Raw genomic sequence first — 21,082 nt, forward strand, 5'->3', positions numbered from 1 at the left:
AAAAGTTTCAAGTACCAAGCTAATAAGTTGCCCTGTGGCACTAAGACTGATATATTATGCTGCTTGGGCAGAGGTCAAGCAGGGAGGGAGTGCAAGAACTTAGGGGAAAGCAACAGACTTGGGAGCAAGGGAAAGACTGAAAGTGATATATTGCAGGGTGAGTGAGGAATATGAATCAGTAGACAGTGACAGTGTGAACAAGATGGGGAAGATTGTGATTCATCAAATAACTTTAGAAAATCACTCAGGTGGATACAAGATAAAACTGTGTTAGGGAAGTTGCTCTCGGGTGAAAAGATAAAACTTTCCCAATGTTTTGGAACGATTAAATTAGACCATGGCAAAACTGAAAACAGGAGGGTTTGTCAAGAATACACACAGGAGCAGGAGAGTTGACTTAGCAGCCATGGAGCCTTGGAAAGCAAAACCAGGGAGGTGAAGAGCTGACTTGGGAGTCATTATTAGGTTTGATTTTGGCTTTCTATATTTAGTCTTGCTGGTTTTCTGCTCATGTAGGATCACACACACACACACACACACACATACACACACAAGGCAAGATGGTTGACCTTACACTCCTGCAGGGTTGTAAGGTCACAATTCCTTACCTTGCATTCTGTACTAATTCTCTGCCCAGCCTGAAACACTTAACTCCAATACCACACAGCTACTGAAATTCCTGCTTGCTACTAATCATCTCCAACTATGACCATGCTAAAATTTCTAACTTTCCAACATGCACACTGTCAGTATCTTTTATTAACTGCCCTAAACTATCTAGGTATTTGAAAGCTTGGCAAGACAGATTTATCCCAAAAGGGAGCTAGGCTCACAACTGTGTACTACACACCTTACTCATGACAGGCATCCAGCAAGGGAGGCAATACTCTTCTTCCACCCTTGTAGGTGGTATATGGTCTTTATTTATCTTGTTCTAAACTAGGGATTATTAATTTCTTTTATACTTAGAACACCATAGGGAGTCCAGACTTTCATGCATTTAGTCAAAAAGGACCATTGCAAGATCCATAACATCTTCAAATCCCTTGCAACAAGACTCATATCTTGCCAATATTGAAAGGCTCCACACAACCACATTCATAGTGAACTTATTATTAATACAAGTCCCCACTCACCCAGTGCAATGTCCAACAGCCATAGATTTCTAGTGCAAGCTAGCTCACCAAGCATAATACAGAACAGAATCCCTATACGTAATGTTACCCTTGGGACAGGACAAAGTAAGAAAGACTGAAATGACTATGGGAAGTAGCTGACACCAACCTTTACTCTGATAGCAACAGCCCATCATTAGTACAATGTACTCTTTTGTACATGTAAACAGTTTTCACAAGTTTCATTAGACGCAGTGTGCAATAAGCATGTTCAATGAACTGGTTCTTTTTAAAAACTAATGTTTGGAAACTTTTGGAGATTGCAATTATAAGGCATCCAAAAAAGTTTGGACGAAGCATTTGTACTTATTAAATTTTAACATTGGTAGTACTAATTCCAATAAAAAGAATTGTTTCTATATAAAATGTATGGTTAATTTCAGAACCACTTTTGAATATATAAATTTCCTTTGCAAGAAAACGTCTACATAGAAAAATGTGATCATGTCAACATCTCTATTGCCCTACATGCTCACATCCTACAGACAGACTAATAATACTAATGGTATCAATTTAAAAAGCAAGTTATCATCACATATACAAATTTATTATGACAAAGAGGTGCCATGACCATAGTGAGTGCAGTCATGGCGGCAATATTCTTTTTTTCTTTCTTTTTTTTTTTTTATGTTCAATCATGAATAGTGGAAGGGGAGCGGGAGGGGACGGAAAGGAGGGCCTTGACTCACATGGTTTTGTGTGATGGTGATGGTTTTATGGCAGAAACCTGCAGTGAAAGGGGAAGGGCAGTACTCAAAATATCTCCATGCTGATGGGGATGGATGAAGTGTATCTCTTGATAGTCATTCCCTATTAGGAATACTTGTAACCTATCTGTATAATACATAAACTACACACTGTGCTTCAGTTAGTTGTGTACACATACTGAGTACTAAGCAAGTGGCCCTTTCCTTCCCCTCCTGTTTAATAGTATAACATTTGAGCTGATGTGTTTGGTGACTGGCCTCCCTAGCAAGCAGGTACAGGTGCCCTCACACTGACACACCTCCCACCAAGAAACTGAATAAAGCAATACGAAATTTTATATCACTCAGTTTCATATATGATGCACACACACACACACACACACATTCACACACAAAACATAAAGCTATTCAAAAGTAAAGCAAAAATCCTCACCGCAGACCTCAATTACTTTCCTTCCAGCAAGCAAAAAGAAAAACCATTAAGAATTCAATAATTCAACTATTGTAATATACAAGTTCATTAAGGCCACACCTAATTCAACCAAAACCATGAGCAAGACAAGACGGCCGAATGACACAGTGAGCAACCTGCCGGGCCATCCTCCACTGCAGCAGTGTGTTCCCAGGCTGGGCATGGATTCTGGCCCACAGGTGTTCAGTTGTTTTCAAGATTTTAGTTTGAATGACATGAACCACAGTAGTACAAATGCTGCAGTAAAAAACAAGCACAGGCTCGCATGATATGTAAAAACACAAAGAAACTGCAAGACTGCTAGGTAATGCTAACATGAAGTATTGTCTCCTAACCTATGGAAAAATGTCTAAGGTAAACATTTTCAGATTTGAATAGGTTAGTTTTATGCTTAGTGGTACTTTTATAGTTATAGAACAATTAGATTTATGAACATGAACAACTTCTTCACACTTTGTCTGGCTTTACTGAGCTACACTACATGTTTCCTATCACTCAATACACACACACAAACACAATTACCCTCCTAATTCCAGACAATTCAAGGCGACTCCAAAACAACAGGAAGTGGATAAGTGAATTAATCAAGTGCATCATCTTTTCATGTGACTGCGACATTCCACATCATGAATATAACTGAATATGCATGTGTATGTACATTGTGTGTGTTTGTGTGTGTGTGTGTGTAGCAAGGCATACATAAAAGTTGTTGCCAACACAAAGCATCTCACCCTGCACAGAGAGCAAAGTAATACTGATGAAGTGACACAAGGCTATTGGAAGATGCATGCTGATAATGGCTTTTTTCTCAAGAAAGTGTGTGTGAACTATGTAAGCTGATAATGGCTGTTTTCTCAAGAAAGTGTGTGTGAACTAAGTTGATACCTTAACAAATAATGGAAATGACTTCTACGTGACTGATGCAGAGACAACATTGAAACCTTGATGAAGCGTCTGTTGATGCGTGATTTTTGCTCTTCTGGTGTTGTTTATCTTATGTGCCTAGAATCATGCTGTACTGAAGGAGCACAAGAAAACTTTGTCACAGAAAGGATGTATATCTGTCCATAGCACATCTATCATGCAAATTGCACCAATCCCCACAGTCAAATAACATTACACTTTAAAGTCTGGAACAGAGGTGTGTGCGTGTATGTGTCTACAAATTACACATATGTCAAACTTGTTTGTAACAGTCTCAGACTGATGAAACACAAGCAACACTCCAAGCAAACTGAGGAAACCATTTCAAATCCACAGTCACACAATATATCATTACAGTTGTTGCCTATCACTACATAAATGAAATTCTTGAGTCTTATAATTGCATTTTACAGATGTATTTTGAGTTACAATCCACAACCAAATCTGTTGACAGCTAGCAAGGAAGATTATCATGAACTTGGCAAACTGAAGTTCAAAGTGAGATATTTACCTTACAAGACAAAGGCAAGAGGCGCCGCAACATTACTAAGTAGTCTCTAAGATGTAGCAATATTCTAAATTGTGTTACATCTGTTTAGTGTCACATTCATGTTGACTTAGCAAAGTCTTTCTCAAAACAAGTAATTTAATTTTTGACACTAATTGTAAAAATTGTGCTTGAAATGATGCATCACTCATTCCTGAGTATTCCTAACACACGCATGAATACATGTACTTCACTTACATCAGTTTCTGTGGTGGCGTGTGTCTAGCAGGTGACTACTATTAGCACACAACCCGGCATGGAAAGTCTGTGCAGGTTGTGTTTTGCCGTCACTCTTTACTCCGATCATCCGGGGACTTAAGTTACAAAAACAAATAAAACACAAAAGGTGAAATAAATTGCAACTGAAAGCACTGAACTTTAGATCTGCTAATCAAATATACAAACTTGTTGACCAAAGTTTCAATTCCTCTTTGGTACTAGTATATTATGTGCCTTTATTACACTATGACTGCAATAACATAGTTCTAAGCTTGAGGAGTTAAAAATTGATATGTACTACCATCTTGTCTAGAAAATCTTTGTACCCCAAAAATGAAAACAAGGACAAAATCTGAAAGATTCATGAAAAAACAAATGAAAGTTAATCTTTGGTTTTTTATTCCTCAACAGTTTGTGAGGGAACATGTACCTCTTGGATAATAAAAGCTATTTTTCTTCCTTTATAAACAGATGGCAATCTCTATGGTTTCCCAAAGCAGCCATCTTCCATCCCCTACCAAGCCCATCCTAGTGAATGGGTGAGTAAGAGAAGATGAAACAACCACTACAGGACTCCGACATACATAAAATTATAATCTGTAGCCACATAACACCTACAGAACTGCTGTTGCACTTCCATGTTGTGAGTGACGTGATCAAGAGGGCCTGTTTTCACTTCTTCCCAATGTAAAAAAAAATATAAAATAAATAAATAAAGTTCAGCTAGCAGCCATTATAAAAGGGAAACAAAACTGGCAAGAATGGGGGCATGGTGGTAATGTATGCACTTAAGTACATCACTAGGTTTCTACATATATAAAATTTATGCAATACATTCTTTTTTTTCAATTCAGTAATAAAGGTGTAAATTTTTGGGAGTATTTGTAGTTTTGTATAAAAATTCCTTTACTTCTGAATGTGCAATGTAGTATGTGTAATTTGTGTTAACTTCCTAGAAAACAGACCCTCTCCTTATGGATTATATATGAATGGGAGGTGAAAAAATGAAGGGTACACTCCATTCCTTCAAGATGAAAAACCTGTTTACCCTTAACACTGCAATATATCACATTACAGATAGTAAGGGGTAGACACATACCTAGCTACCCTAAAATTAATAGAATATTTTATGCAACCTAAAGCAAACATATTAATTGAGCTACAAAGTGCAATGAATTTGTGGTAGAATAATGCTAAACCAACACACCCAAAACTCAAGACAGAATTCATGGACACAGGCCATGTCAACAAGCACAGCTACCTTGCTATTGTTATATATGGCTGTGGTTATGAATCTAGTACCCAAACAAAATTTATATACTATAAACTTTAAGTGTGTATGCTTCTAACTATATATAAAAAAAAAAAAAAAAAAATCATATCGTGAAAAATCATAATTCTATCAGGGAGAAAAAACCTAATAATCAATATTTTAAACTTAAATGTGAAATATGCACTCAATAACCAGCAGAGCAAAGTGTTTGTCAATTAACACAGGGTTAAAATTAATGTCAATCAAAGAATCCTTCAAAAACTATTCCACTATACTGTAAATGGTTTGACACCCTAGCAAACTAAGGAACTAATACCTGCATTCAGTGAGCAACTGAGTGTGCCCTAGGAACAAGCTGGCCCTTTATCCCTCAAATCTATCTAGCTTACTCTGAAATTTTGGCTAACCTTACAAGTGTAGATACAAAAGGATAAGCTGAGGTACACCAGTGGATGACTTGAGGAAAGGGACAGCAGACTATGACTCCTTCCCAGGATGCCCACTGAAAAGTAATGTATACCACTCTATGGTCATAGACCTTAACTATACCAAAAATAAAACACAATCCAGTGTTTCACTTGAACTACAGTTGCATGATGGACAATAGGCATTTAAATCACATAGCGGAGAGCACGTGGAAAAATTTAACCTGGTTGCTGTCAGTGACGGCAGCAAGTGTGGTTGTCCGGTTCTTGGCCACCACAACCGTGCTGGAAAATACAACTTTGATTTTTTTTTTCATTAGCACTACCTTCAAGTGATACTCAGACTTACAGCAGTAGTGGAACTTGTAGAAACAGTAGAAGAAAGTGAAATTTGTTGTAGTTGCCAAGCACAAAGGTAGCCAAAGACAGCCTTAACGCCTTAAAACATTTAGCAAAGTCATTGGAAAAAGAGAAATTCTTAAGTTGTAAAAAGTTAATGGTCTCTAACTACCACAATCCAGGAATTCTAATATGAAGACTGGGAAGAAATTTAAGTGTTCTTTTAAGCATGACAATGAAACATGATTCTTTACTACCAAATACTAACAAAGAATGTTCAGAAACATTTAGCATATAGGATACTTGTGTCCCCTATAATCATGAAACACACATGACAATTATCTTACAAAGTCTTTACATACCCTAACTGACCCAAAATATTACATTCATAATTATATTTACAGTCTCAAGAAAAATATAGATACGTACACTTACAATCTTTGTGTACTACGTCCTGGTACTACATCCGTGTACTACGTCCGTGTACCACAATGAACTCTTTATAAGTGTTTTGTGAGGGTAAAACTAACATTGGGCAACAATGTCACATTACTTCATATAGCGTGACCAACAGACACCCTCAGTCAGTGGGTTCAGCAGCAACAGTTACTAAACGTCACCAGCTGCCTCATCTGTTTACTAATCTGGAGTAGTTTGTGATTGAATTTCCTCAAAACTACAGTAATATGCAGTACTGTACATTAACTTGTATATATATATATCTCTCACAATGTCAACAAAAACCTGTCTCACAGAGGACAAACTAGAAGAGAAGGATGCCCAAAAACCGAGGTTGTCTGTGTGTCACAAATACTAAAATACTAGAGCTTAGGCACTCTAAATACAAACATCACATGTTTAGGGCTGTTATGGAGGTGCCATTAAGGAGCACCAGAACTACTAATAACCTCTACTGGACCAAATTGACGAGATGTGTACAATTTCCCGATGATCAGCCGGTCAGTTTTACAACAAGCTGACGGCTGCTGTCATTGTGCTGAGAGGGACTGGCATCATTTTCAGCAAGACTAAACTTTTGTAATCATAAATAAAGGCATTAAATCCACTTAAATTACTTTGATAATTTTTCTTATATATATGTACAACTAGCCCTTCCCCACACATGAAATGGTATCCAGGAAATTAATATCAAAGAAAATTTTAACAAAAATGATAATGTAAAGAGAAATTCACACTTAGCTTCCTGTACAACAGGTTTGTAAGTCTTACATCTAACTAATACATTGGACAAGGCAATGAGCATATTGGGACAAAATAGGTGAATCCCCCAAATGCAAGTTCTGTCATTTATGTATGCTGCAAATTGTCATTAACGTTTTATCTTTAATCATAGAGAAATTAACAATCATCACTTCTCTACTCTACCATTATTCCCTTTTAGAATTATCCAACATGATGAACAGAACAGTTGCAGACCTGCAGATAGCTAATGTCTACAACAAATCACCAAGAGTTCTGGACACAAACTTACATCATACTCTAATCTGGATGAAGTTTTATGTACTAGAAAATTTGAGGCACTGGAAGTGTGTGCCAGACCCTCAGAGCCACAATGACTAAACTTGAGCTTGTCAAAACCTTCAGGGGACCATGGGAACTGTCACCCTAGGCATAGGGTGTTGGCCTGTCTCTCCTGCTGCAGAGTCCCCCAGGGGCACTGTCACCCCCAGCAGAAGATAGAATTGCTACTGTTAAGTGCTGAAGGCCTGGGGCTTATCAGGAACAGCCACCCCCCCCCACATTGCTTGTTAGTTACCACCATCTGCTCCAGTGCACTGTTAACACTAATTTATTATTATGCTATGGAGCTTTATCCATATATAATTTTTTTTAAATATGAGCTTTCTAAATTATAACAGGTTTCTTACAATAGATGTTAACCTTAAAAATAAAATATATATACCCTACATAACTAAAACCAATACAAATAATAGTAAGTAATACTTAGGCCCTTACTGGTATGCTCATAGATACGTCAAGATTTTAAGCAATGGAGAGAGATGTTGAGTGAGAGGTGGTGGGTTGTGGTGGGGTGGGCAGTCAGCCCGTGAGTGCTACTTGCTCTTCTTGGTCATGCTAGACCTTGGTCAAGAAACCAGCACAAAAACCATGCAGAGGATTCTTCATCAAGTATAAAGAGAAGGTATATCACACTCCAGACATAAATAACACCTTTACACGTAGGGAAGAAGTTCAAGAAAGCGTATATGTTAATAGAGATCAAACAAACCTGTGGACAAACACCAGACGTGGTGCAGCCGGTGAGCATTGCACCAGGATGGGCCGCCTCCCTGTGCTCTGTCCTGCTGCCCCGCTGACAGCAGGACAACCCGAGCCGGAGGGAAGTCCACGGTGCAAAGTCCCTCGGCCTCGTTGGCTATAAACACAATACTACTCGTGCTACACATTAAGTCTACTACAGACCGTTGTCAAGCCCTTTTCCCTTAAAAATAATTTAAACTTTAGTTTATGAATGGTAAAACACAAAATAAATATACATCTGTAAAAATTCACAATTGTCAAGCCCGGATGACAGAAAAGATGGTTTCTTGATATTCGTTAGCCTACCGGAGAGTTGGCTGAATTTCAATGTTTGCTCATCCATCACTTATTTTCAACAAAAAAACTCACCCTTGATAAAGGTTATCAAGTCCAACACAAAACAAACGATAACTTCTTTGGCTAACGTAAAAGTTTAAAACTGTACGCGTCAAACAAACTCCTCCAATGTAACACAAGTAATCCAAAGAAGCCAGTGCTCACGCCATATCCATCCTTCTTTGCTGATGCTCCAGTCACCTCATGAACCATGGCTCACATAAAAATAATAATTACATTTAGGAATCATAATAAAAAAATAATAACTAACTACAGTCTTCACTCGTCAACAATATGCTGACGGTACTCCCGCCCTCGGGACGGCTGACGCACGGTTATAATGCTCTCTGAGGGTGTCATCACCAGGAAACAAGCGCACACTTGTACATGCACTAGTTCTACACACAAATCTGGGGCCTATACTGATGCTGCGATTGTGTCAAGTTAACACTCAACCCAAAACTGTTGGCCCCCCAATCAATAATCACAGGGGACTAATTATATCATGGAGTGCCACACCTACATGATATATTTGACACTTCAGATTCTTACTTGAACTCTGTAAACACTAATCTGTTGCTGAGAACCCCAAACACTTGGCACCAAAATAATCAGTCCTGTTTCTTGTACATCATTATCAATTATCCTGTTGCTTTTCTGAATTCAAGTCTTGGTAGCCCAGCAGTGCCTTGTTCCAGGTGCTGATGCTACTGATCCACACGGTAAAGTAGTACGGTAGAAGGGCAGATGGGGAAGATGCAAACGCCAAACCCACACACCAGCCCCTCCATCATGACAACCCTGCCTTTCTCTATGTCTTCAACCCTTTACAAGGCCTAAAACAATAACTGAATAAAAAATAAATAAATAAAACAATAAAATTATATCAGAATAATTTTCAACTCATTCTGGATAAAAAAGGCCTAATATGATGTTGCAGGCGAGTCCCAGTACTGAGGGCAACTATTCTGAGAACCAAATGCTTTGGTATTGGCTCTTGGCAGGAGAAAGTGCAGTGTAAGCATTATATGGAGGGGCTACTTGAGGGTGTGTGGGAAACACAGCGGTGGGCTGCATGTGGGCTGGGAGAGGATGGGCCGGTGGGCCGGCCAGTACTGCACGACCACTGCTGTGGTGGGCTGGTGGTGGCAAAGCCCCTCTGCAAGACAAAACCAAGCCATGTAGCCACTTTTTGAAGAAGAGCTTCAAGTATTCTATGACACACACAGGTACACACTAGGCCATGTATTACCCGTCAGTCTGAGGCACCACTAGATGACTGTGGATGTTTTGTGCAATGTTCATTTGAACACCACCACAATTCCTCTTCCCTTCTTTCTCTTAGTGATCTATCTTCAAGGTGATGTTCTAGAAGCTTTACATAAAAAAGAGAGAGAGAGAGAGGAAAAAAAAAAAAAAAAAAAAAAAATGCAGTAGGCAGTGTTATGGGTGTCTGGGAAAATTAATAGTATTAAAAGTATGGCATTTTATCACATGATGCACCAATAAGAATACAAGCAATGAGTGAGTAAAGAATACATGCATGCAAAGACTTCCCTCACTATATTAATTTGTAGTAATTACATCTGAGAGCACACAGGGCATCCACAATTCACAGGAATTGGTCTTAACATTTTAATGACCCTGAAACATAGATCTGTGTCCTGGGTGGCAAAAGAGCATCCAGGAAAACAAAAGTGATCTATTATTGACACTGCAACGTCAATTAAAGCAAACATTTTTCAAGTTCTGAAATCTGACGAAATAAAAATTTAGTTGTGTTTGGGGACGACTAAAACAGGACAAAACATTCCTGTTAATCACTAATTCTGCCTTTCTCAACACCAAACTGCATTTCTTCAGTCTTCCACACCATTCATGGTCTACACGCGTATCTCCAACTCAGACACTTTTGGCCTCTCCGTCATATCCACAAAAGACTCATTTCCAATTGTTTCTTCAGGGAGGGATATTCCTTGCTATTACTTTAGTCTTAAAAACAAGCATCTGCAATATGCCTCCATTAAATGTAAATGAAACACACTCAACTTACCCTGGTGTGAAAGGGTTAACAGTATGTGTGGCTGGCAAGGAGGAGGGCAGGTAAGTGGGCTGGGTGGTGGCCACATACACCTGTGTAGCAGCTGCTGCAGCAGCAGCCGCCTGAGGAGGAGCAGCTCGTCGATATTCCCTGTACACATCAGCCTGAGTGGGCACAATGCCTGCCAGGGAGCCACTCACTGCCAACTGTGACACTGGTGACAGTCCGTGAGCCTGGGATGAAGGTGAGTGATGGCTGCCTGGCACATGTGCCCTACCAAGGGTGTGAGCATAGCTGAGGCTGCTACTGCTGCTGCTACCACTGCTGCCCTGCCCAGCCACCACCACACTGCTTCCCCGACCACTGCTGCTGCTCCAGCCCTTGACGCTCCCCACCACCACGCGCTGGTCACGGTTACTGTGGGCTACTGGCGGTTGGGAGTAGTCCTTGTGCCCTGAAACATTATGCACACAATTTATTTTGTGTATTCCAAGCAAATTTCTAGATAATTTTTCTCAAATATGTTAAGTAATATTAAGTTATGTGGCACTGTGAAACATGAAAGAAAATAGTACCATCATTGAGTTTCCATATGTGCATTTTCCCTATCCTACACCATAATTTAGAGATAACAGTTTCATTGCCACACAAAACAAATAATATTATAATACTTTTCAACATTAAAATAATTGCTAGCATGGACAGAGACCACTCTTGCAGGCTCCCCCAAAGCCCCTTCAATCTTTGTCCTTTGCTCCTCCCTCTTTCCACTCTCCAGTGTGGCTGTGCTGTAGTTCTACACAGAATGCAAGGTATGAGAGGTGGGGACAGCAGCACAGCACAGGATGGTGAGGCTTACCAGGCGGGTGGACTCCTGATGGCACTGTGTAGTCTTTGTGGGCCTGTGGTGGCTGGGTGTAGGAGTGGGAGTGAGTGTGAGAGTGGGTGCGAGCAGGGTCACGGGTGTGGGCTGCAGGTGGTGGAAGGTTGTCGTGGTGGGCAGGAGGCGGCTGCAGAAGGGAGTCTCGGACATGGGCAGCTGGGGGTGCCAGGTGCTCTCTGTGGAGGTGAGTTCAGTGAACAGGTATTAGTGCATCATGGGTCTCACCTTGATACTATAATAATAATGCTGTTTAGCTTATTAAAACATCCATGAATTGAAGAAACAAACATGTATAATATCTGTATGTGAAAACACACTACATTTCTCCAAAAGAAAAAAATAAATATAACTGGTGCTTTCCACAAATCCATACTTCAAAACACAATACATTTCCCTAAAAGAAATAAGAAACATGACTGGTGCCTTCCATATATCTAGTTTCACTTTTCAAAAGCTTCAATAATCTTAGGCTTTTAACAGGTTTTATAATTCCTTCCTCTCAATTTTAGAAAACATTGATGTAAAAAGCCACTTACATTATGAAGCAAAACCTGTACACAATTCCTGGTGGTCACAGTAATCTTATCACTCCCTAGGTGCATCATACACTTTGATCTATCATTAATGAACCAAACAAGATTAAATCATATTCTAATTTTACTGATTTTTCATAACCACTACCAAATTTCAAGGGGAAAAAGAGCTGATGCAGCAATCAGAAATACTGACAGGTACTTGATAAATGTAAAATGACAGTGCTGTGTGAAATATGAGTGAAATCCTGGACCAACCTAGTGGTGTAGTTGGTGTCCCTGGCCTGTTGTGTGGAGTAATCCCGAGCTTCTGGCTTGGCCACATGCAGCACACACTCACTCTGAGCCTTGGCCAGGAGCCGCTTCTTCTGGCTTTGAGACGCACCAACGGACGAGTAGTTGTGGGACAAACTGCACAGGGAAAGGACTGCCATTACCATTCTCATCAGAGAGAGAGAGAGAGAGAGAGAGAGAGAGAGAGAGAGAGAGAGAGAGAGAGAGAGAGAGAGAGAGAGAGAGAGAGAGAGAGAGAGAGAGAGAGAGAGAGAGAGAGAGAGAGAGAGAGAGAGAGAGAGAGAGAGAGAGAGAGAGAGAGAGAGAGAGAGAGAGAGAGAGAGAGAGAGAGAGAGAGCATAGAAAAATTCCAATCATATGTACAAATATGAGCAAAAGGAGTGTGTGTTTGAGGAAGCAGTCTTAAATCTATCCTCTGGCAGATAGACATGCATACACACAGCCTGAGCATCCCTCCCTACCTGGAGTATTTGTCATCATGCGATGCCTGTGACTGCTGGTGTGAACTTGAGATCTTGTTGTGGTTGTTATTTACACACGTTGAGCAGTGGCGATCTTTGCAACACTTCCCTGTGCAGGACAGGGAAAATACTCGTTTGAGACCATCTATACAATTACATACTTCCTGGTTTCAACAGAACTTGAAATTTTGTAATTTACAGGCAGACTGCTTCAAAGAAGAATAAGCTTTGATAAAACTTTACAATTTAGAAAAATAATGATGAAAATGAGGATTTTAAACCTTAAGAGTAAATAATCTCACCCCCGGCTTCATCGTCGCTATCGCTGATGGTAATGACCGACACAGCAGGTGATGGAGTGTCTCGGATGGTTATGGTCTGTTGGCGACCGTTGCTCGTCATGCTGCTGCTATAACTGCTACTGGAGTGCTGCTGACTGCTGTGTGTCTGCTGGTTGGGCTGAGTGGGATGCCCAACTGCTTGGAACATAACAAAAGAAATTCAGAAAATATTCAGGTCAGCTAGATAAATTTATGAGTCAAAAAATATAATTCAACAAGTTCACAGCATGAAAATTCAAATTTTTCTTGCACACCGTCTAGTAAACATGCCTCATTTGCATCAGAGTAAGCTAACTGAATGAATGGACTTATCTTGACAAGAGTGCACTTTGTGTGAATGAACCCACCTGTATGAGAGCTGTGACTACCACTATTGCTGCTGCTGCTGCTGTTGTGACCTTGATGGTTGCTGTGGGACAGTGGGTGATGGCTGGAGGAGTGAGGTGCGTGATGACTGGAGTGGTGACTCTGGTGATGAATGTGACCCTGATGGTGCCCCGTATGGTGTGCTGAATGATGACTGCTGGGGGAAAAATACCAAGTTAAAAAACTGTTTGTAATTCTATTCTTTCAAGTGTTCAATATGAATTTATGACAAGGGATACAAACATCAGAAAATATATAAAAAATTAAATCTTTATTCACATTTGTAGTGCACATAAAAATTATTTATGGGAAGTCAAGTGTGGGCTTACTTGTGACTGGTGTGGTAGTTGCTGTGGTTGATCTGTGGAGCAGTGGCACTGTTACTCCAGTGTGATGGTGCTCCAGGTGGCGTGCCCTCCTTCACCCTCTTCTTGACTGGTGACAGTTGCTGACTCAAGTCTTTCTTGTCATGCGCCGGGGGCTGTGCAGGCCTCCCGCTGACATGGAGGGTGTGGGCCGCATGAGCACTAGAGTGGCCCATCAGGGAGGTCTTGCTAGGACGCTTGCTTCCAGCCCACGTGCTTGAAGGATAAGCCTCGTACAGTTCTGGATGGAGGTCGACGGGAAACATGGCGGGTGGAGCGTCACCCTGCACCACGGAGGAGTCCACCAGAAAGGTGCGGCGCCATGCATCTGTGGCATCGGGAAGCAAGCTGGCTGGCTGCTGCAGAGAAGTTGGTGGCTGAGGAAGTTGCTGCCAGCCTCCCGGCACCAGAGCCATCTGGCCCCCGCGGCCCCACCCGCCGCCCACCGCTGTGCCAGTGGTGAGCAGCATACCTCTGCCCGGCTGCTCCACCATGGACACTGGCACGTACTGACTGCCACCTCCAACCTGCACACCACAACACTCTTGGTTACCCTGACAAATGCATGCTCTTGCAATGTTCCTTAGATGTAATGAATACTTCAGTGAAGACACCATCCTATCTGAACCATAACACACTTAGTTGTAAGTGAAGAAAGAGCCAGAGCTATCAACGGCCTCAAATAATACCAATCCACCTGAAGACATAGAAGACACAGACCCACCTGCTGAGGCAGCAGTGAAGGTTGCAGTTGTAGCTGAGGCTGTTGGGTAACAACTGTCACATGCTTTCCAGGAGATGCCAAGCCCTGGTATGGAGGAGGACACAAGATAGAAGACACCAACTGTGGTTGGAAACTTGCAGCTGCTGCAGCCGCTGCCGCCGCTTCTCCCCGGCTGCTGCCACTGTACCCACGGCCGCTGCGGCTGCTTTGATACAGCCCATACTGAAAGACACCACCAGCAACTATTACTTTCCTGTACAGACATATCATATGTGGTTTTCTGTTCCTCTCATGCTCCTCTGTATCTCCTTCTAAAACACATTTTTCTACTTCATAAGCATTCATTCACCCTTCACATATTGTTCTTTATATCTTCCTTCTTTAATGAGGTTACTTTCATATACCTTGCTACTGCGAGAACATTTGAATGAGTGTGTGTACATAAAAGTGATATTAAAATCAAGCAAGTGAAGTTCAAGATGACAACACTGATGAAAGCCGAAAATTCTTCACCTTTCCTACCTGGTTGGTAATCTGGTTGTTGAAGGTTAGAGTGACAGAACCATTAGTGGTGTGGACATAGTTGGGCATGAGTGAGGGAGGAAGAGCCTGGGCCTGGGAGACAGCAGCAGTGGCGTAGGGTGGGGCCGGCCGGCGACACACCTCCATCATCTGCTGAGAAACACATCTGTCAATACTTACACTGCTTTTGACAGCACCACTTGGAACTACTAAACAAGATGGAACCACAAAGTTCAGAGGCATATTTTAAACACAGCCCACTGTCCTTATACTATGCATGATAAGTATTTTCTTGTAAGAGGGCTTGCAGAAATGGAGGAGTTTCATCCAATAAAGCAAATGATTAGAAGTCTTGGAGACAAAACATCCTCAACCTATTCTCAAACTTTAAATGGGTGAGATGCCGAGCTTGCTTGAACGCTGAAGCTCCGGCAACTAATCTGAGTATCTAGTGGGCCAATTTTGGTAAGAAGAAAAGGAGAAGAAAAAGGGGCCCATTGGGGTGCTGGTCTCTAAAGGAAAGACCCAAAAGGATTATCTACAATTCGAGAAGGGTCTTGAAACCTCCTTGAAAGAGTTCAAGTCATAAGTAAGAGAAAATATAGAAGCAGGCAGGGGGTTCCAGAGTTTACCAGCTTGCCACAATACACCCACCTGCATGGAAGCCTTGACATTGGAGCAGTGAGGGTAGTCCAAGAGGTGCTGGAGGGTGACAAAGCTGTGCTGTAGTGCCTCGCCAGGGCTGATGCGTCTCTCCTGGTCCATGGTCAACATTCGCTTCAGCAGGTCAATGAACTCCCTGCGGTCAGCTTTCTCTGCCAGAAGCTCTCCACCTTCAAGCTCTGTAGGCACATTGACCTGGCCCATGTCATCTAGGCAGTTGAATATGTACTTGCGGGCCTCTTTGCTCTTGATGCCTGTCTCTCCCTCATGTTCTTCAGGAGTCTGCAAGGATAACAACGTCTTATGTCATAGAATGTATATGTAAGGTGATATATCTTCTCTCCAGTTCAGTGGATCAGTTGGAGAGAGAGAGAGAGAGAGAGAGAGAGAGAGAGAGAGAGAGAGAGAGAGAGAGAGAGAGAGAGAGAGAGAGAGAGAGAGAGAGAGAGAGAGAGAGAGAGAGAGAGAGAGAAATAGAATGTATAGAACACTGAAAGGTTAAAACATTTTCCTACTGTAGGGAAACCACAAGTGAATTTACACAGAAAACATTCCAGAAACTGTCAGTTACCTTGAGTCGCCAAAATGGATAGGTGGATTCATTATCACGGTAGAAAAACTTGGTTGTTTTTGTGGCGTTGTTCAGCATGTGCTCAGCAGGGATCCCTTGTGTTTGGCTGATGTAACGAATCTGAACACAGACACAAAATTGTGGTCAGTTGATGATAGTTTTATTTACCTGATTAGTCAACTGAAGTATAATAAATTTCAATTACATAGCTGAACTAAACACATTATGGGTGCAGTTTCCTTTATATGTCAGTGAGAAAGGTCACACATAACACAAGTCCATAAGAGGAAGGGAACATTCAAACTTGTAATTATGGCTGATCTTGATGAATGCTCCATAAGAGATACAGACAAGGAACAGAAAAATTAAATGTTCTTATGGACAAAATTCTCTAACTTAAAAACATGTCTAATAAGAGACAAGTTTATGTACTGCATGGATAAAGTGTTTCCATAAACAAAGATGTCTGTGGTGCTTTGACACCCACCTGATCATACTCAGAAGACCCAGGGTAAAGTGGCCATCCCAAGAAGAGTTCAGCAATAACACAGCCAAGTGACCACATGTCGATAGCTTCAGAAAACGGAAGCCCAAGGACGATCTCTGGAGCTCGGTAGTAGCGAGACTGTAGGTAGGTGTTGCACACAGCCTTGCTGACATGTGAGGCACTGCCAAAGTCAATGACCTTGACACGATATGGCTGTCTTACAGGATCTACCAGCATGATGTTCTCTGGTTTGAGGTCAGCATGAATGAGGCCAAGTTGCTGTTGGATCAAAGATTCATTTGAGTCAGTTTTCTACCTTCTGCCATAATTTAAGTCCAAGAAATATGGTAGCAGAGAAAGAAGAATAGGAGACTTTGGAAAATAAACAAAACACTGGCACTCAGTACACTGCAGTCAATAATATTTTGCTGCCCCATTTTTTTTTTTAAACTACTTTCACTAATCTATTTACATAAAAACACTTCAGACAATGTAAATAATCACCACAAGAAGTACAATCTGTACCTTGAGTTTAAGAAGAGCTGTCAAGACCTGCTGAAGTATGGGTCGTATGAACTTGAGGGGCAGTGGAGAAAATTTGTTCTGTTTGAGGAAGTCGTAGAGGTTTTGTTCCAGCATCTCAAACACCAGGCAGGTGTGGTTTTTGTGTTGGAAACACTCAAAGGCTCGCACAAAGTTGTAATCATCTGCATTTTCTTGGCTGAGTCTTGTAAGGATTCCAACCTGAAGATTAATGTCATCAGAAAAAATCAGTATTATTCCTCATGAAAATGTCCACTAGTAATTAACTCTGTTCATTTATCATTGACTTACTAAAAAAAAGTTTTCATTCACCTTGAGGTTCCTAAAATATTCTACAATGTTTACCATAGGAAAGACAGCTGATCCTATCAAAGTGCACCTCACCTCAATCTGTCCCTGCCTTGCATATGAGGGGTGGTTCTTGAGGATCTTGATGGCCACAATGTCACTGGTGCCCTTCTTCCAGCACTTGACCACCTGACCAAACGTGCCGCGCCCCAGGAACTCCAGCACCTCGTATTGTGCTGTGAGTGAGAACAGGGTCTCATGCTGCACCAGCTGGAAAGTGACAAACCAATTAGTAAATTACCATGGATTTCCACACAAACACCATTTCCTTAACACAATTCAAATGGGCTAAAATAAATCACATCCCTCAAATACAATAGTCCACTGATGCCTCTCACAAAAAATGCCAACCACTGATGAGAATGAGACAGGATTATCACTGCTTCATCTGCTCTGCTAAATCAAATGATATCTATTTCTAAACATTCCCAAACATCTCAACACTCAACTCATTTCCCACACAAAAATATGATAGGAAGGTTACAAAAGCTTTTTTTATCTACTTCCTCATTTGTATTGTTTCACTGACAACTTATACTTCACAGATGCCAGCTGGAGGCTTGCCATTATACTACACTGCCACAGCTTATATATTCATCCTGAGTTCACCTAACCAGGGAGTAATATCATCACTCAAGCTTTCCAATGAGGTAGCAATAACAACAATAACTGAACCAAAGCCTCACCTGGTAGTCTCCATCTGCAGCTGAAGAGTTTCCGCCCTTGGTGGCATTGTTTTGGCCGCCACCCAGGGCCACCTTACCGTGGGCCACCGTCTTGGCAGTTGTGGCTGGGGCACCACCTGGGGCCCCCACCTTCCCGCTCTCTACACCTGAGTTACTACCACTGTGACCATTGTGGTCAAAGCACTTGCGCTACAATGGGGAAAATAAAGACCAGTTAGTCTTACAAAGGCTTACAAAGGCAAACATATGTGATATAAGAGCACAATTTAAAAACTAATACTATATACATTAATAAGGATGAACACTGACTCAAAGATTCAGTGCAAATCCAACCATCATAAAATACTTCATGTTGATTTTCACTTCACTTTGAGAACACCATAAAATACTTCATGTTGACTTTCAATTCACTCTGTGAAGAGAGTGTGGTTACCTTTGTGGAGCACTTCTGATATGGGTCTAAGAGCTTGATGGTTGATGCTCGCTGCTGTTGTACAGGTTGGTGGTGGTGTTGCTGATGCTGGTAATTGATAGCCGAACCTGCCACTGCAAGACACACACATGCAAAGGTACACTTAGCATACTAGCAAACTGCATGCTACAAAAATCACACACACAGGGAATGACAGCCACCACTCAGCATGGGTTCACTCACTGCACTCCCAATGGTTTGCCTCTACCACCACATCTGGCCACACACTACACACTCCCAATAAATAATGTTGACTGCAGCCCATAAGCATCTTTCCAGCTTGATGGAGGGAAATATTTACTTTTTTCCTGATTTGTACCAAAGAAAACAAACATGTTCATCCTGGATTCTTTCTAAACTGCACCATATTTTAAATACCTTCACCTTCAACAATAGTCTGAATCATGTGAAATTTCAATATGCATCTATTACACTAAGAACTAAGTGAAAAAAGTAAACTTTGTATACTTAAAACATTTATTTATTTTTTTCATATAGGAGGAACACTGGCCAAGGGAAAAAAAAAAAAAAAAGCCCACTGAAATGCCAGTCCCACAAAAGGGTCCAAAGCAGTAGTCAAAAATTAAAGGATAAGTGTCTTGAAACTTCCCTCTTTAAGGAATTCAAGTCATAGGAAGTGGAAATACAGAAGCAGGCAGAGAGTTCCAGAGTTTACCAGAGAAAGGGATGAATGATTGAGAATACTGGTTAACTCTTTGTGTTAGAGAGGTGGACAGAATAGGGGTGAGAGAAAGAAGAAACTCTTGTGCAGCAAGGCTGTGGGAGGAGGGGAGGCATGCAGTTAGCAAGATCAGAAGAGCAGTTAGCATGAAAATAGCGGTAGAAGACAGCTAGAGATACAACATTGCAGCGATGAGAGAGGTTGAAGACAGTCAGTCAGAGGAGAGGAGTTGATGAGACGAAAAGCTTTTGATTCCACCCTGTCTAGAAGAGCAGTATGAGTGGAACCCCCCCAGACATGTGAAGCATATTCCATACATGGACGAATAAGGCCCTTGTACAGAGTTAGCAGCTTGGGGAGGTGAGAAAAACTGGCAGAGACATCTTAGAATGCCTAACTTCATAGAAGCTGTTTTAGCTAGAGTTATAGATCATCTTATTAATCCATTGTGTATCTATAAGGAATGACTGAACTTTGAACTTTGAAACACTCACATCCACTAGGCAATGTTTCTACTGAGTCTGTACAGTCGTGGTCATAAGTCCAGTTATTGACACACTCCCACTGTGCTGTGTGCTTCTCAATCTTAAGTCCTCTTATTTGGTGATAGTCTCCTTACAAGACCTAACTTTTTTTTTTTTTTTATGAAAGGGAGAACTGGCTTAGGGCAAGAACTAAAACACCCACTGAGGTGCCACTCGCCAAGAAAGGGCAAAAAAGGACCATCCAAAATGGGTAGATTTTCTGCAGACCAGAGTACTTATGACTGAGGTATGGCATTAACAACAGTACAAGTGAGTAGTGAGTGCCAGACTAGTGACCACAACTACACAGAGGGGAAGTAAGAGGAAATCTGCAGCACGTACCTCTGGCCGAGTGGTGGTGGTGGTGGTGATGGTGATGGTGGTGGTGTCCTGATGACGATGAGGAGGAAGAGGATGAAGAGATGGTGCTGTTACTACTAATCTTGTGAGTTTGCTGATGTTGCCCATGCTGCTGCTGTTGGTGTTGGTGGTGGTCCTGTGGAGTCTGGTGTGGGGGTGGTTGCTGTTGCTGCTGCGGCTGCTGCTGCGGCTGCTGTTGCGGCTGCTGCTGCTGCTGCTGCGGCTTGCTCTGGCTCAAGGTCACGCCATCACTGTACAAACTACCAGCCTGCAACAAACACACACACATGGTTCACTACATGCTAATGTGCAGGGCCTTGTTACCTTCACTCACTCACACACCACACACACAACTCTTCGAAAAAACTGAATAAATAAGTCTTAAAGATAACTTTTTTTGGTGCAATCAGCATTCTTTACTTACTTCTTGTTTGAGTTTCTTATTGAATACCACAACAGCTGCATGCTTGCTAAGGCTACAGCCTAAACACAGCAACAGAAGCAAGTATCATGCAC

General features: G+C 41.5%; 1 protein-coding gene across 6 annotated transcripts in view; it reads right to left on the reverse strand.

Moving 5' to 3' along the window:
- Nucleotides 1–1,703: 1,703 nt before the first annotated feature.
- Nucleotides 1,704–21,082, reverse strand: part of LOC135104111 (homeodomain-interacting protein kinase 3-like) — a 33,772-nt gene continuing 14,393 nt past the window's right edge. The window contains exons 3-20 of one of the 6 annotated variants that reach the window (XM_064011092.1): nucleotides 20,549–20,834; nucleotides 18,962–19,074; nucleotides 18,529–18,717; nucleotides 17,879–18,052; nucleotides 17,477–17,695; nucleotides 16,952–17,230; nucleotides 16,465–16,584; nucleotides 15,885–16,175; nucleotides 15,222–15,383; nucleotides 14,709–14,930; nucleotides 13,949–14,511; nucleotides 13,601–13,773; nucleotides 13,215–13,391; nucleotides 12,913–13,021; nucleotides 12,416–12,568; nucleotides 11,601–11,800; nucleotides 10,754–11,195; nucleotides 1,704–9,859 (exon numbers count right to left, since the gene is read on the reverse strand). In XM_064011092.1, coding sequence (XP_063867162.1) covers nucleotides 9,664–9,859; nucleotides 10,754–11,195; nucleotides 11,601–11,800; nucleotides 12,416–12,568; nucleotides 12,913–13,021; nucleotides 13,215–13,391; nucleotides 13,601–13,773; nucleotides 13,949–14,511; nucleotides 14,709–14,930; nucleotides 15,222–15,383; nucleotides 15,885–16,175; nucleotides 16,465–16,584; nucleotides 16,952–17,230; nucleotides 17,477–17,695; nucleotides 17,879–18,052; nucleotides 18,529–18,717; nucleotides 18,962–19,074; nucleotides 20,549–20,834 — 4,068 coding nt within the window. In that variant the 3' untranslated portion in view covers nucleotides 1,704–9,663. Of the gene's footprint in view, nucleotides 9,860–9,988; nucleotides 10,076–10,753; nucleotides 11,196–11,600; nucleotides 11,801–12,415; nucleotides 12,569–12,912; nucleotides 13,022–13,214; nucleotides 13,392–13,600; nucleotides 13,777–13,948; nucleotides 14,512–14,708; nucleotides 14,931–15,221; nucleotides 15,384–15,884; nucleotides 16,176–16,464; nucleotides 16,585–16,951; nucleotides 17,231–17,476; nucleotides 17,696–17,878; nucleotides 18,053–18,528; nucleotides 18,718–18,961; nucleotides 19,075–20,548; nucleotides 20,835–21,082 lie in introns of those variants that run through there. The other 5 variants (XM_064011089.1, XM_064011093.1, XM_064011090.1 and 2 more) reach the window with 5 other exon arrangements.

Source organism: Scylla paramamosain, chromosome 10, assembly GCF_035594125.1.
Source record: "Scylla paramamosain isolate STU-SP2022 chromosome 10, ASM3559412v1, whole genome shotgun sequence".
NCBI lineage: Eukaryota > Metazoa > Arthropoda > Malacostraca > Decapoda > Portunidae > Scylla > Scylla paramamosain.